This window comes from Lemur catta, chromosome 7 (genome assembly GCF_020740605.2).
Source record: "Lemur catta isolate mLemCat1 chromosome 7, mLemCat1.pri, whole genome shotgun sequence".
In the NCBI taxonomy this organism is placed as follows: Eukaryota; Metazoa; Chordata; class Mammalia; order Primates; family Lemuridae; genus Lemur; species Lemur catta.
Window position 1 is genome coordinate 82771621 of NC_059134.1, and position 16684 is coordinate 82788304.

The window sequence follows — 16684 nt, forward strand, 5'->3', positions numbered from 1 at the left end:
CACCGTGAGTCTCAGAAATACTCTCAAAGCTCACGGGTGCTTCGCAGAAGACGCAAAGCAAGCAGGTGTGGTCTCTGTGGCCAGGCTGGCGAGAAGCCCAATTGCTGCAACGCTTAACTCTGCTTTGGGGTACAGGGCAATGGACTTTTTGTCATTTTGCAGAGCTGACCTGTGAGGTTGGCTAGACACTGCAAGTGGATGCCTGGAGAAGGGGGAGGTAACGGAAATTACCAAGTGAGTTCTTGGGTGATTTTTTAGATAATGTTTATAAGCCTTTGCTATGTGCTGGATGTTTTCACACAGGTTGTTTGTTTTTTTTTTTTTCTCATTTAATCTTCACTACGATCCTATCAGGCAGGATTCTTGTCCCCACTTCACAGATAAGGAAATTGGAGACTTAGGATTTGAACCCAGGTTGGACTGCTTTGCAAAGCCCATGACCTTAACTGCAAGCTGAATTGCTAAGGTCGTCTGAGAATCTCTGGTCTTCCTCGTGCGGCCGAGACAATGTGGCTGTACTTTTGTTGTGAAAACTGGCTCTCCCCGACTGGCTGACGTTTGCCATGCTTGTCCTGAGCTTCTCCAGAGAAATGCTGTCTTCTGGCAGGAAAAGATAAAAACGGCTGATATAAATGAGTCACCACACTCGCTATAATTAACAGTGATGCAAGAGCCAGATGCAAAATAAGAAGGGCCTCCGGACCTGACTTTTAGGCTGCCCAAGCTTTGAGCTGCACTTCAGTGTGGAAAAGAGTCTTCTTGAGACATATTTAAAATAAAGAACTGAAACCTAGTGCATGCAAGGTCCAAGATAACAGAGCTGAGAGGGGTGGCACCAAATTAATCTCCTTATTTACAATTGAAAAACCATACACCAGAACCAGAAAGAAAGTTTATAGTTTTTAGATAATATAGATCTGTGCTTTCACACTCAGCTGCCCTAGAGAGTCTAAGCAGTGTTCAACCTGCTGAGCTGATTTATGGCAACTACAGTTGTAAATTCAATTGTACTAGGTGTTCAGCCCATGCCCTTCTGATGGCAGTGATGGATCTGTGAACTTTTCAAAAAGACCAACCATTAGCATCTCTCTATTGTCTCTTGCTGATCTGAAATAAGAAGTGATGCAATGATAACCCGATTAAAATAAACCCTACACGCCTGTAATCCTAGCACTTTGGGAGGCCAAGGCGGGAGGATTGCTTGAGACCAGGAGTTCAAGACCAGCCTGAGCATCATAGCAAGATACCATCTCTGCAAAAGATAGAAAAATTAGCCGGGCGTGGTGGTGCGCACCCTAAAGTCCCAGCTACATGGGAGGCTGAGGCAGGAAGATTGCTTAAACCCAGGAATTTGAGGTTGCTGTGAGCTATGACGATGCCACTGCACTCTAGCCTGGACAGCAGAACAAGACCCTATCTCAAAATAAATAAACCTTAAAGCACAATTCCTGCAATACTATCCACTAACCCCATCTGACCACAGCATGAGCACAATCGCTTTATAATGCAAGGAGGAGGCAGCCCTTTCTGCTGCTTCTAGGACAGATGATTCCACCCTGAGGTTTGACAGAGAGACATAAATCACAGTCATTGCCTGGATGGGCTCAGCCATCAATGTCAGTGGCATCTTCTTACCTGTTTAAAAGAGACTCAAATGGCCATGAGATTTAAACACAACACAGCTGATGGAATCATGCCACTTTCCTTTTGAACAGACTTTAATTGAGAGCAAAGTGAAAATGAAGGTTACATTTTTAGTGTTATCACCAATACCTTGTAAGATCAACACCCAAACAGTGATGCATCTAATATTTATACATTTCCTAATTTTAGTCGTTGTCAAAGAGCAAATCATTGTCAGATACATATATTTACACAATAATTTCAAGCAACAGTAAATAATAAACTCCCTCCCTTAGAAAAATGAAACACAGCACACACACACACACATACACCCAACCACCTTTAAAACAATGGATTTCCTCACACTAGTAAGTCTCATTTTTTTTCACATATACTTGCAGACCCAAAGTTACTTAAGTTACTTAAGAACAAACAGTCTTATCACTGGAGATCCTGGACCAGCCCCTATTTTCTTTTAAAGTCACTTTAATTTTTACAACTTGAAGCCACATAACCAGCATGGTCTGTACACTCTAACGACACCCCAAATGATGAGAATGAATTCCACTTCCTTTGTGTGAGGAGACATGTACATCTCTGAAGACACATCCGATTATAACTCAGAAAAAGTCAAAAACACAAAAAATAAAATCTCAGATCTTCAAACACAGTTTCTTAAGAGCATTGTGCTAATGTTAACATTGAATTCACTAAACGGTAACATTCTTTTAGATTTCTATACAGAGGTACTGGTTAGTTCAGATTCTTTTTTAAGCTGCTTGAAACACATGAGCTTTGAAAGTTGTCTGGTAGAACTACATCCTGCCTTCCAGGTTAGCAGCCTGCCTGACCTCCGGAATGTTAGACGCAAGTCACCCCCAATGCCTTGCCCTCTGATTTATTTCTTGCTGTTGCTATTAGTAAATGGAAACCATGACAAAGTTTACATTAGCAGACACATACACATGCCCCGGCCTATAAATATTCCATGATGGAAAATGGTACAATAACTCCATTCCTAGTGAAAACGAGCATAAAAGGAGAAGGGGAGGGTGAGGGGACATTATCAACAACGGCTCTTCTTACAGTGAAAAATCCTGACCAAATGACGATGGGCTTTTAACTAACCGGACGCTGCTAGCCGCTTCTCCAGGGCCTGTGAGTCAACTAAAAGTCGGCAAAGCAGAGACCAACTTCTCAGGGCAAACCTGGTAGGATCCAGTCGCACAGGTGTCTTGTCTTGGAAGTCGGACGAAGAAGATCAACCGCAGTTTCCTTCTTAGAGAGGTGAGTGACGAGGAATTTGAAAGCAGTTCACACACTGTCCTGCCTGGGACACGGAACTGTCCCTGGGTGGGACCCCTCAAAGCGCCAGCTGGAGTTTGGTCATGTTTCTCTGGTGCATGTTGTGATGACGGACTAATTCATCCGACCGGGCAAACTTTTTCTGACAACTGGGCCATCGACAGCTGAAGGGCTTTTCACCTGTTGACACAATCGCCAGTCAGAGACACTTGCAGTGGAGACACTGGGCACAAGTTCAACTAGCAAAGGCCGCGTTAAGTTACCACAACGCATCCACTCTGGATTCCCCCCACGGTTCTCTCCCTAAGTGGATCAACTGGGCTCACTTCTTAGGCAGCCTTGAAATGGCAGCACCTCTGCGGGCTTTGAGGATTGAAATGTTGTAAAAATGACAAAATAATCTTAGGTGAGAAGACTTGGAAAACGAGAGAGAAGGAGTTAAGTCTAGTTAGTGAAATGTCTGGCCAATTCATATTTAACTAAGGGGGAAAATATTTGTCTCAACCTCTGCTGACAGAGTGTTTTGCGAACTGTGTACATTTTTCACCTCTGCTGTCTCAGTAGGGAACTGGGCTTAACTGGGCTGCAGGGGCCTCCGGATCATCACCCTGGGCATTCCTGAGGGACCACTGTCTAGCAGTAGAACTGTCACTGTAGCTTCAACATCTCCATCTGTGTAGACATTCTGGATGGGCTGAATATTTTTAAAGAAATCACTGATACCAGTTTGCATGTTGTTTTTTTTTTATCCTAAAGTGTTACTGAGAGCATAATCCGTTATATGGAAGATTCTAGTTGAGGCATGGCTCTGAGATTTTTAACAAGCTTGCCAAAAGATCAAGGCTTCCCCATCTAAGGAGCACCTGAGAAGTTCTTTCCAAGCCTCATTCTCATTAGGGACAGTAATTAACATCTGTTCAATGGTTAAAATGCCAAGCCTTGTACACACATACACACACACACACACACACACACACGCATTACCTCATGTATTCCTTACAACAGCCTCGTAAGGGAAGCATTAATACCCCCCTCTATAAATGCGGTTGGACACCTGGGAAGGGCAGACCTAGGCAGGACCCAAATCCAGATTTGTCTAATTCTAAAGCCTGTGTTCTTTCTCTATCAGCTCCCAGGCCTGGCCATAATGCAAATACAGCTGTGGCTTTATCCTAAAGGAAAAGCCGCAGGAGCCAATCCCCCCTGCCACCTGATAGATCTTCTTGGGATATTGCTGGTTCCCGCTTTGCTTCCTCTGAGAACTACTGGTTGGGACAAGCACTGAAAAATGTCCCAGGAGGGCTGTGTCCCAAGGTCAGACTGGGGGCCAAACAAATATAGCGTTCAACAGCCTGCTAGTGACACAGGTCACTTCACACCTACTTGGAGGAATGGAGGGGTGGTGTACACGGGACCATAACTCTTTGCTACCAACTGTGAGCTCAGGACTAAGTCAAAGAAGTGACATCAAAAGCACCTTTGGGAGAGGCACAAGACGCCCATCTCACCAACTCTGGGGCACAGGTGCCTTGGCTCTGTCTTTAAGTGTGGCCTGTTGGGCTGAGATCTGGGACTGCCCAGGGTCTTGTGATGTCATCCTTTCCTTCACTGCCCACTCACAGTTCCTCTGCTCTTCTGGTCTGGCTCCTGTTCCCCACCCACCTCCAACTGCGCTGTCAAAGGCCAGCTCCTGATAGACGAATTCCAGCCTTTTCTCTCGTCAGCTTTTCTCCTCAGTCCTCAGTGGTCCCCAGCCTTGCTGACCCGGATTGTCTTCTGCTCTATCCTCCCTGAGTGCTGAGTGAACCCAGGCTCCTTCTCCAGTGCAGGAGGCAATGGGACAAAGCGAGCTGGGAGCAGACGGAGCTGGCTTCGCTGCTTACTAGCTTTGTCATTTAATCACAAGTCATTTAATCACAAGTCATTTAATCACTAGGAAGCCTCAGTTTCCTCATCAATAAAATGGAGATAAAGCATGCCTACCTCACTCTTCTTTACAAGGATGTTGTGAAGATAAAGTGAGATAAGCTAAGCATCGGCCTTCCTTCCAAAGGTAGAAAATATGCAACGAAGGCGGTGCTGTTTTCAGTGAATCACACCAGCCTTGTGGAAAAGCAAAACCCTTCAGCGGCCAGATTCATGTGCTGTTGTCCCCTCTATATGAGCACAAAGGAAATGATCTCCAAATCTGATCTCAGTCTGGCAGAAACCAAGACTGCCCCTGAGGCACTAACTTTCAGCAGAGCAAGGACTCAGCTCTCTGAAAATAGTGTGGTGAAACAGGAGCTCTCAGAAGAATAAACGGCTGGCGTGCTAGAATTTCTGCTGTTTGTCTGTGAGGTTGATTATCATGTCAAACAGGGTGACAAGAATGTGATGTAACACATTGGAAACAGTAGGGACCTAGTTTATCTCTTAGTTTTCAGTCTGGGCACTCAGGGCATTCTTTTCACATCCCTCTCCTGTATTTCCCACCTCCCCTTCTTTAAAAATATTATCATTTATTATTTAGAGATGGCCATGCACTGTTCTTTCTCTCAACCGAGTCTAAACCTTGGAACTTTCACACTAGCCTTTTCCCATCTCTCTCATCACAGACAACTTCATTCAACAGTCGTTTTAAAAAAATAATGAAAAATAAATGTGAAGAAAAGTTTACGCACTTGTTTTACCTGTATGAGTCCTGGTGTGGGTCTTCAGGTGGTCGGACCGGGAGAACTTTCGCTGACAAGTTTTACACTGGAATGGTTTCACACCTAAACGGACAGAGAAGGTCTAGCCTCGGCCCTAATAATGCGGGGCCCAGCGAGCCCCACGAGGCTAGCTCCTGGCGGCTGGAGGAGCCCGGCCACGCCGGCAACATCTGCCTCACCAACATCTGCCTCGCCCTCGGATTTCCCCAGCACCCCAGGCCAGCAGGAACCACCTGATTGTGCACAGTAAGCTTCAAGGACCTGCTTCTGTCTTGGGAACAACCATGCCTTAACCACAGCAGCCCAGCTTCTCACCAGCTGGAAGGTCTCAGCTGCGTCAGAGACAGAAAAAGTGAATCACACCCTACAGATCGGATTCCGCCCTCCGCCACCCTTGGCCTTTGCCGATACTCAGTGTATCATCAGTCCGTTGCTAGTGGGACTGCACTGCTCTGTGGTTTGCAGGAGAAATGTGGGATGTTTCCTTTTCGTTCCTTTCTTTCTCTTTTTTTTTTTTAAAAGAAGGAAAATTCCCAGAGATTAGACGAGAAAAATTATTGGAAAAACCAGACACATGTCTGACCCTCTCATCCGTATCCCACAACAAAGAGAATGAGGAAATCAACCCTACCCCAAAGGAACGTGACTGGCAGCAGCGGGAAGTGAACCTACAAACCTGTGTGTCTCCTTTGGTGTCTTTTGAGCTGGTCTGAACGAGAAAACCTTCGCTCACAGTCCTTGAAGTCGCACTGGTACGGTTTCTCACCTTGGGGAAGACACACGTTCTATTTGAAAATGATACTGGAAATGGGGGTCTCATTAAAGGCCACCTCTCCTACTGGGACTGAAGGGACCCCAAAAAGCCTCAGGCATTTTGGTGATGCCTGTTAGAGTAGATAGTCCCTAACCTGTGACTTAGGAATAAACGAGGGTTCGGGTGCGAAGTCTGACTGCAGGGTCACATCCAGCTCCGCCACTTAAAATGCTGGGTGAGGCGCGGTTTCCCCATTGTGCAATGGGTCCAGTAATCTGACAACTTCAAAGGACATGGACAGATCAGACCAGACCATCGTGTAAAGGGCTCAGCTCCGTGTTTCGCACAGAGGAAATGCTCAAAATATATTAGCAGGGAGTATTTAGGTAAATAAAAACCAAAATCGATAAATTATCTGGACAACTAAAAATATATAGAGAGGAAATTAGCCAGGCATGATGGTGCATGCCTGTAGTCCCAGCTACTCGGGAGGCTGAGGACTTAAGCCCAGGAGGATCGCTTAAGCCCAGGAGTTTGAGGTTGCTGTGAGCTAAGCTGACGCCACGGCACTCACTCTAGCCCAGGCAACAAAGTGACACTCTGTCTCAATCAATCAATCAATCAAATAAAATAAAAACCAAAATCGGTAACTCCTAAGGCTGAGTCTGAGGCAGGATTCTGGGATTTTTGTGCCTTGAGGCCAACCCCATAAAATAAGTGTTTTATGGCCCAAAGATTTGGTGTTCTCTGCCACTGGCTTCTCATTCTGGAGTCAAGCATAAATGACTCCACGGTTCTGAGGCACTCAAGTTAAACCAGAAGCCAAAGCACTTAGATAGTTTTCGGTATCGTTTATACAAGAGAAATTACACAACCTCCTGCCGCAGAGTGGAGAAGCCCCACCCCATCCTTGCTAGAAGAAGTTCAGCCAAATACCAGGCTCTGAGCCCCATGAGTACCCTGAGCCAACTGCGGACCTTCCCACCTTCTTAGGAGAATCCCAAGTCACCAGCATTCTGGGACAGACAGCAAGCCAGCCCAGGATCAGTCAGGTCTTGCTGTTGCAGGGCAGAGCCCAGATCCCTTTCCAGCCTTAAAACTCCCGCTACTTCCCTGATGGATCTATATTCCCAGATCTTGCCCCAGAGCTCACCACTCTTCCCAAAGCCTTCCTTGTACTCTGCTCACATGAAATGCCCTTTGTCTCTACCTCCAACCCAAAACCCCACCATATGTCCCTCACAAATGCCACTTCCTCTGCAATGCCTGCTTGGAAGCTGCATCTTCAGATTTAAAGCCCTTCCTTCCCTCATTACAGAATGTATTCCAGAACATTCTGTAACATTCATCTAACGTGGTAAGCCGTGTCCAGGTCTACATTCTTCCACGGGCTGGAAAACCCGGAGGGCAGGAGCCTTTCCTTAACTTCATATTTATATCCTGCCCAGTGTCTTACACTTCACCTCTGCAACCTCGAGAAGACAACACCCTCTTCAGTCTGATTTCTTTCCCCTGCCTTTGAGTGTCTACCCATCCTTTACTTTCTCTGCTTAACATTACCAGCCTCTGATGGCTAACCTAAGCCCTTCCTCCTCTAAGAAACCTTCTCAGATGACCTGAGCTCAAATCAACGCCCTCTGAACTCCTCAGCTCCTCTGGTCTCTGATTTAGTACATGATCATACACTCTCTTAGTCCCTTTTCATTTGCATATATCCTTACAACAAAGCAGACCTTTAAAAGTCTTTGAGTAGGGGGGACTGTGACTTGGAGTTAAAAGGCAGGAGTTTGAGTCCTGCTTCCACTATATCCTACCCTCTTGGTAATTGCTTTGTGTGTGGATTAAACAAAATAATATACATAAAGAGCCCAGCATGTAAAAAGTATAATAGTCTGTGCAGTTATAATAAATAAGAAAATATTGCACTCTTTCAAGTAAAGGGTGTAGGATTATTAAATACCAACCTGCCCTCCTCGTCTTCTGCAAGGAAGAGCTTCCAGCAGGTCTGGGGGTTTGGCTGTCCTGTTCACTGCCTTCCCTTCACACAGCTGTCTAACTGCACTGTGTTCTAAGTGCCTCTGTCCCATTAAAAAGCTTTTACAACCATATTGCCTGCAATGTGCTCCCTTGCATTTTTCCAGGCACAATTTTACTTACTTTATCATTTTCCTTATAATCTTGACAGACACTTTTCAAATGATCCCATGTGAGAAAATATGTAAAAATAGAACACACCACTGGTTCTCTCATCTTTAGCCGCAAAGTCTGGTCCACTGAGCGCAAACTCAGCATTATGCCAGAATTGCATCCTCCAGACACAACGAAGAAGCAAAGTCCAGTGGCTTAAAGAGATCTGAGTGCACCTCACTTTCTTCTCCAGCTTCCCAGCAGCAAAGTGAGCAGGGATAATAAAATTGTAATAGTCATCATAACCATAAAGCTGTCCTTCGGTTATGGAAAGAACAGCACTAGCTCCTCTGTAAGAAAGCCTGGGCTTCGAACTGTTCCCTGTAGGGGAGACCCAGCCACACTCCCACCTGGCACCCACACAGCCAAGAGCAGACATTTGTTAAACGGCTGCTCACATGCAAGGTGGCCAACAACCAGACAAGGCAATTCTCTCTTTCCCAGAAGCAGAGTCCTTGACCTGGGGGGAAATTCAGTTTCACCAGCATATTTTCAAAAATCATCTCTCTTATTTTTTTTAAACAGTGATGACAAAGATTAAACCTACAATCCATTTTCCCATTCCTACCTTGTTGGTTATTTACTAAGCCAAGCAATTAAGGTTTTCCTTGGACCATCTCTTTTGGGTATGACAATGACCTTACTCAGCAACCTCTCAAAACCATCTGATTGCCATATTCCCAGGCTAGCTCCTCTCTCTTTAGAAGTACTAATAGTATTCTAACAGTTACATGATTCAAACATGGGTCTCTAATTCTGTAGCATTTTCTTTCTACCATTCTGCTCTCTCCTTCTTGAAGACAATTTACTGACCTCTTTAATGAAGGATGAACAATCAGGATGCAAAATGGCCCTGCAGCCGTCTTCCACCACCCAGCCAGACCTTTCATGGCAGGGCCTTCTTTCCATCCCAGAAATCACCGGTGTCCTTAGCAACCAGAGAGCCCCGAGAAGGAGTGCTTGAACCACCCTTGCCCGTGGCAGGGCAGTGGGCACACTTACCAGTGTGCTTCCTGCTGTGCATCTGTAAGTGGGACAGCTTGAAATATCTCTTATTGCAGCCTGGGTAAGCACACATGAACGGGCGCTTCTCACTGGTCTCAGATGCCGATCGGACAAGAGTTGGCGCTACTCCGGGCACACGCCGCACGTCCTGGAGGCAGAGCACAAGACAAATTGGAAGCTTTAAGCCACATGTGAACATTCATGTTGGTCCTGAGCGAAAGTCAGCATTGGAATATACCCAAAGAACAGATGGCAGGTGCAGACCTAAAAACACTCCCATCCACACCCCAGATGCCCATGGCAGACATCACTAATGGATGATAGATCAGGACATTCTACAATACCATGCTCTCACATCATCGCTCCTGATCAACCAGAACTGGTACTTGAAATGGAGTCTATTTGAAGTCGCTGACCCAGGGCCTCTGGAAAAGAAATGCTGGTGCATGGAAGAGCTCCCAATCCGTCTTGCCTCTCAGTTTCTCCACTTAAGGCAGTGAGGTCTGGAAGTCCCAAGTCTCAGAATCTATCTATTCCTTCCCACTCGAAGACACAACCACATGACCTTGGGCCCAATTTGCAATGGGTGGGGAAGTCCGTAATAGAGCAAAAATGGGATACTGCACAAGCCCCAAACTGACCAGACCATCCATGTGTAAGTAAATGACAAAGAAGAAGGAGTCCCTGCATTTGGGGGTCCTCTCTGTGAAGGGAAGCCAACTCCACCAGAAGCCCATGGTGTAGCCAGTACAACCTCTGCCCATGCTTATGTTCTAGTCCCTATCCACACTGCCTTGCACTGAGAGGTCACTTTCTTTTCTGGAAGAAAAAGTGCTGTAGTGACATAAAAGGCTGGTGCTGATAGGCCACAGTGTCTCAGGGCACATGGTGGCATAAAATTAAATGTCAAGCCAGCTGTTTGGTATAATCAACACCTGTCTGAGTTGGAGTTTATTAGAGGTCATGGCAGTGGGTCTGTCAAACTGGGCTTGGTGGGAAAGAAGGCAAAGGAATCACTTTTCATTTCCCTTAATTCATCCTACATGCAGTGCACAGGAAGAAGATATAAAACTGAGTTGTTAATGTCAGTCAGGGTCCCGGTGAAGGATTCCGATGGCACTTGTTGGGGGAGAGATTGGATGACTCCTCCTGAACCTCTGTCAGATTTCTGTATTTCTGCAACCCTTGCCTTTATTTCTCACCATTGGGAGGCTTGGGATGAGGAGTACACTGTTCCATCTTCACGACACTTCTGGAAACATCAGTCAGAACATCTCAGAGCTGCCTGCCCCACTTATCACATGGGGCCTGGCCCGCACACAACTTATTTCTAGGGCACCAGCTACGCTGGTGCAAGTATCACAGCTGTTACTCACAGTGCAGCCGGCCATGGAGTCCTGTTTATAAGTCACAAATGCAAACCCTTGGTAACTGCGTGTGGTTCTGACCACCCAAAAGAGGCTCTGCGGCGGTTGTAGACCGAACGGGGTATTTACTGAGTTCTCTGAAACTTTTACCTTTCTACTTTACTTTCTTCACTCTCCTCGGAGACTTCCCCCTCCCCCAGCCCTGTGCCTCCCTAACAAGCAGTATGACATGGTGGTTAATAACAACAGATTCTGGAGTCAGACAAGACCTGTGATATAAGTCTCAGTTCCGCCACTTACTAGCTATGTGATTTTAAACAAATTACTCCTTCCTCTTCTCTGGGCTTCGGTTTCCCAATCCATAAAATGGAGATAATATTAACAGCAGCACCTACCTCATACAGGTGTACACAGGATGAAATGAAGGGAAATGGGCTGCATTTGGACATGCAGAAACCTTAAATGCACAGTGTTAAGTGAAAGAAGTCAGTCTGAAAAGGCTACACAGAGCATGATTCCACCTACATGACATTCTGAAAAAAGGTCAGGGGTGTTGAGGGGAAGAGGAGAGGGGAAGGGATGAACAGGTGGAGCCCAGGGCAATTTCAGGGCAGTGAAACAATTCTGGGTGATACTGTAATAATAGATACATGGCATTATATATATATTTCTCAAAACCCACAGAACTGTACAACACAAAAAGTGAACCCCAAACTTTGGACTTTAGTTAACAATAACATATCAATATTGGCTCATCGATTGTACCAAATGTACCACACCAACACAAAACACTAATAACAGGGGAAACTATGTGAGAGTGGTGGGAAGCAGGGGGTACGGGAACTCTCTGTACTTTCTGTGCAATTTTTCTGTAAACCTAAAACTAAAGTCCATTTTTTTAAAAAGTCTATGTATAAAACTTAGCACAATGTCTGGCATATAGAAAATGCCCAGCCATAGGTGGCACAGTTAGTATTGTTATTGTTATCAACCACCCTTGGCATGACAGAGTCTACCTTTGGGCACTTTATAATACAGGCCAAATCTTCTCAGAAGTCAAGGGTCCGGGAGGTTAATTCAAGCCCAATTAGCCCAAATACAAGAGCTACACCCTCAGCCCACCCTAGAGAAGGCAAATTGAGCAGTTAAGGAGGAAATGGCAGCTTTCTGCAGGTAGCATGTTGGTCTAAGTCAGGCAGGAGGCGGCATCTCTGGGAGAAAGGAAGCTGACTTATCCTACCCAGTGGGAGAGGAGGGGTCTCCTGTGTCAGAGGAGATTATAATTAATTAAGAACAGATTTGCCAGGACCAAAGGTCCCCCAGCAAAGTCCCAGACCAGGAAAAGAGGCAATGAGGCCCACTTCCAGCTGGGGCACCTCCAAGTACTCACCTGAATGCCTCTGAAGACGCCGTGGGTGTGTATCCGGTACTGGGCGCCGCAGAGGATGGGTGTTGTGTGGTTGTCGCTCTCGTACCCTGTGCCGTGGCTACAAACACAAAGAAGGGAGAGAACAAGTCTCAGGTTGGTTCACAGCTGCCATTTGGAAATGCTCAACCGCAGTCAAGACGGAATGGTTTTTTGAGAGCTCACAGGACAAAAATAGCTGGCTTTTGCCTCCCTCCATGGAGATACTCTGAGGAGGGCGAGGCAGCTCAGTGCTCAGGTCACCTCTGCATGCCCCTCTCTCTTCCTCAGACTCTCTGAGGTGCACTGGCTGGGCCTATGCCTCACTCAGACAAGCCAGGAAAAGCCACAGTGGCAGGACTTCATCCCCAGCAAGTTGTTTGCTATCTAAATGCCAGAGCGGACAGCTGCAAATATCTCAGGAATGAGCAGAATGCCTCAAATTTCATGTTAAGTGCACTGGATTTTTGTCAGCCAGCACCTCATGACTCAGTTTTTACCAGATAGCACCAAAAAAGTGATGACACTTACAAGAAGAGATGTCACGTCCTCAGAAGCAGGGATTACACATTTACGGCCCATTCAGCTTAACCTACAGATCAGTTTCCCAGATGAACTGAACTCTTCGTAGCCACCCTGTGTCACAGGTGAGCACTGGATCATAGTCCTGCAACATTAGAATGACTAGTCCCCTAGTGGGTGATCAGGGTAACCTTGGAATATCAGTGAGAGCTTGGAAGATGTGGAATGTTGGAAAGGACAACCTGGAAGGGGTGGACGTTTTACCCTAAAAGTATTTCTCGCCTTTAGGTACAATGCTGGTATCTGCTCTGCAGTTATTTCACTCCTAGTTGAGCAGAGTGAAGATTCTCATCCACACTGGCAGCACATCAGAATCCCATCTAGAATCACCACGGGGAGTTTCTGTGAAATATCTCTGCAAAATGGTGCAGCTGCTTTGGAAAATGCCTGGCAGTTCCACAAAAGGTTAGACATAAAGTTACCATGTGACCCAGAAATCCCACTCCTAGGTATATGCCCCCCAAAAATAAAAACAGATGTCCACACAAAAACTTGTATACATTTTGTTTAACAGAATTATTCATAAGAGCCAAAAAGTAGAATCAACCCAAATGTCCATCAGCCGATGAATGGATAAATAAAATAAACTACCTTCACACAATGGAATATTATTTGGCAATAAAAAGGAGTGAAGGACTGATTCATAAAACCTGGAAAACATGATGCTAAGTGAAAGAGAAGCCATTCACAAAAGACCATATATTGCATGATCCCATTTATAAGAAATATCCAGAATAGGTGAATTATACAGGGACAAAAAGATCAGTGGTTGGCTGCCTATGATTAGGGGAGTTGGAGGACATGGAGAGTAACTGCTGAAAATGTCCTAAAACTGTGGTAATGGTCACACTGCTATGAATATACTAAAAACTATTGGATTGTACACTCTAGATGGGTGAACCATATGGTCCGTGAAATCTACAAAGCTGCTTTTTAAAAATTACCTCTGGAGGGTGGGGTCCATGCATCGGCATTTTTTAAAGCCTCCAGATGAGATTAACTGGCTGTCAGGGCTGAGAACTCCATCCTCTGCCCCTGTTGCTCTAGCGGTTGGTTCTGGGGATCCCAGGCAGGGAAGCAGGTAAGCTGTCAGCTCAGCCCACTCCATCTGATAGGGTGTGGGGAAGGCCTGGGGCTGACTCAACGCTCACTCACCCCAAGAGACAGTTCCTGGAAGGGAAGAGTGTCTGCCAGGATGACTGAAATGTCCACATCCCTGGGGCCACAGCAGCTGTGGGGTTTCATATTTAGTTCTGGCTGTAAGCAGTTCAGAAAGAATTGCCTGTCTGCTCTGCATAGTTTGGGGAGATGGGTGGCAGTTCTGCTCCCTCTAACCTACCGCACCTTATCTCTACATCCTTCAAGTGATTTTTAGCATACTGGGGGGGGGGGTGTCTTGAAGAGCTAACCCAGAGTCAAACACGCAAAAACTGGAGAGAAATGCCAAAACCAGACAGCATTTGCCTTTCTGGCCTTTAGAATGTGTTTGCCAGAAAAAAAGAGGCCATGCCTGCCTTCCTTACAATCAGATTGCAGAGACAGTGAGGAAGTGAGAGTTGATGAAGGTATTTGAAGATAGCTCTCTACACTACAGAGCTGTGATTCTATCAACTGTCACCATGTGAACTGGTGCCTTGATCCCTTTACCACCTGGAGTATCCTCTTCTTGATCGCCTTCCCTTTGTTAAGTCCTTCTCGAAGTGTCGGTGTAGATGGCTTCAGTGCTCCAGAAGTGTGTTTCTATGTAGGGTGGGGAGGGAGAACCACCCACAAACACCAAAGCCTCTAGAATCAGGAAAGTCCCATAGATGTTGAAGACTGGAGACAGCACGCCTCACCCAAAGGGATTCCATTCCAAATTTTTCAAAATCAGTACACTAGTCAAACACAATACTATGCATTTGGCCTATGGGCTGCCAGTGCTCATAGACAGAGACTCATAGGCAGGGGGCCCCAAGCTCTCCTTAGGCAGAGGGCTTGGGCCTCCCCCCGCCCAGTGTGGACAGAGGACTGCTATTAACACACCTGAGAGCAAATAACTCCTTTGAACTCAGGTCACAATGACCTTTCCCAGTCAAATAAGATCTGATTAAAACCCTAACCCCATTCCTACCTGCTAGCATGAACTAAGGCAGATATCTCCAACCCTGAGCTTGAACACATGATTTTTTAAACTGGAATTCAGGACTATACATTTATTCTTCAAGTTCCATTCTATTTCTTTCAGCAAGTCATCCTCCACTGCTGAAATCTTTCTGACTCTGGATTCAGCTCCCAGTACATTTGCTTCCCATTCCATGTCATCTCTACGTTTAAAAAGTGCCTTTTCTGTTTGTGCATGAAAAGAAATGATCTTCCTTGCTGTTGCTATGACCTATTATATTTATATTCAGGAATTGATAGGATTCTAGAAAGTCTCCTTGTGGGACAACGTGAGGGAAGACATCATAGAGAATGGAGCCACTTAGATGGGTCTAGTCCACCAGGACATAAGTTATTAGCAGGCGTTAACCTGAGACAGAAAAGCTCAAGAAGATGGAGGCTGTCTTTGGGACAACAGCCGTTGTTAAGACCCACCGCTAGCATAAATGGTCAAGTGAGGCCAAGCTTTACCCCAAGAGACAACCATCCTTAACAATATCCAGTGACCATGCTGTGGAAGGACCCAATAGGAATGAGGGTAGGACTCCTAGAGATCTGGAGTCAGAAGGCCTTCCAAGAATGGCAGGGAACTACCAGCAGATTGAAGAGATTTCTAAGTTCAAAGATGCACATTCCAGACAGGGCACAACCATAATTCTAGCACTCTGAGAGACCAAGACAGAAAGATTGCTTGAGCTCAGGAGTTCGAGGCTAGCCTGAGGAACAGTGAGATCCCTGTTTCAACCAAAAATACAAAAATTAGCCAGGTGCCATCGTGCACACCTGTCGTCCCATCAACTTGGGAGGATGAGGCAGGAGAATCAGTTGAGTCCAGGAGTTGGAGGCTGCAGTGAACTATGATGATGCCACTGCACTCTACCTGGGGCAAGAGAGCAAGACTCAAAAAAAAAGAAAAAAATGCACATTCCACATCAAAAAAACCCATAGATCCCTGCTGGATGGCTGGATGATAAAAACAAACAAACAAATAAACAAATAAAAACATCACAAGCCAGAGACAGAGAGTGTTATCATTCACAGAAAGCAGGTTCTGGAGCAGAGTATGAATGCCACCAGGCCAAGTAATTGAGAAATCCAAACCTCCCTTAGGGCAGAAATGGATGCAATGGATTCATCTACCTTCCAACCCAGATAAAGAGAAGAAACATAAAAGAAACCTGGCACCACGCACAGCAAGGCACATGATCCAAGCCTGGGTGAGGCTGGACTTTTCTTAGGATAAGAAACTGGTGCTTTATGAAAAGCTTCATGTTGTTGCCTAGTAAACTTCCTTTTGAAAGGTATGACACTTGATTCAGCAGAATGTCAGGGAAAAGGGATTTGATGACTCCTCGGTCAAGATAATCAGCAAGTTCCAGGAATTTACGACGAGGTGTAATGAGGGCGGCTATGGTTCCAGGTGGGGGAAAGAGCTGGTGGGTCAGGTGCTGGCAGGTAAAGATATGAGACAGGAGGCTCAGGGAAAGGTGATTGCTTCTCCTGTCCTACCACGAGGCCACTGTGTGAGAAACCACTGGCCAGCTTGACAAAGACACTTTAGACATTTCATTTGGTTTTTTTGTTCAACTAGGACAAATCATCCATTTAAGTATTTAGTCCC

At 45.8% G+C, this 16684-nt stretch overlaps 1 protein-coding gene across 4 annotated transcripts in view; it reads right to left on the reverse strand.

The window, feature by feature from the left end:
* Nucleotides 1-1700: 1700 nt before the first annotated feature.
* The window catches only part of WT1 (WT1 transcription factor), a 46701-nt gene continuing 31717 nt past the window's right edge, over nucleotides 1701-16684 (reverse strand). For 2 of the 4 annotated variants that reach the window (XM_045557740.1, XM_045557737.1), the window contains 5 exons: nucleotides 12325-12421; nucleotides 9565-9715; nucleotides 6298-6387; nucleotides 5601-5684; nucleotides 1701-3108 (listed from right to left, as the gene is read on the reverse strand). In XM_045557740.1, the coding sequence (XP_045413696.1) occupies nucleotides 2987-3108; nucleotides 5601-5684; nucleotides 6298-6387; nucleotides 9565-9715; nucleotides 12325-12421 (544 nt within the window). In that variant the 3' untranslated portion in view covers nucleotides 1701-2986. Of the gene's footprint in view, nucleotides 3109-5591; nucleotides 5685-6297; nucleotides 6388-9564; nucleotides 9716-12324; nucleotides 12422-16684 lie in introns of all 4 variants that reach the window. The other 2 variants (XM_045557739.1, XM_045557736.1) reach the window with 1 other exon arrangement.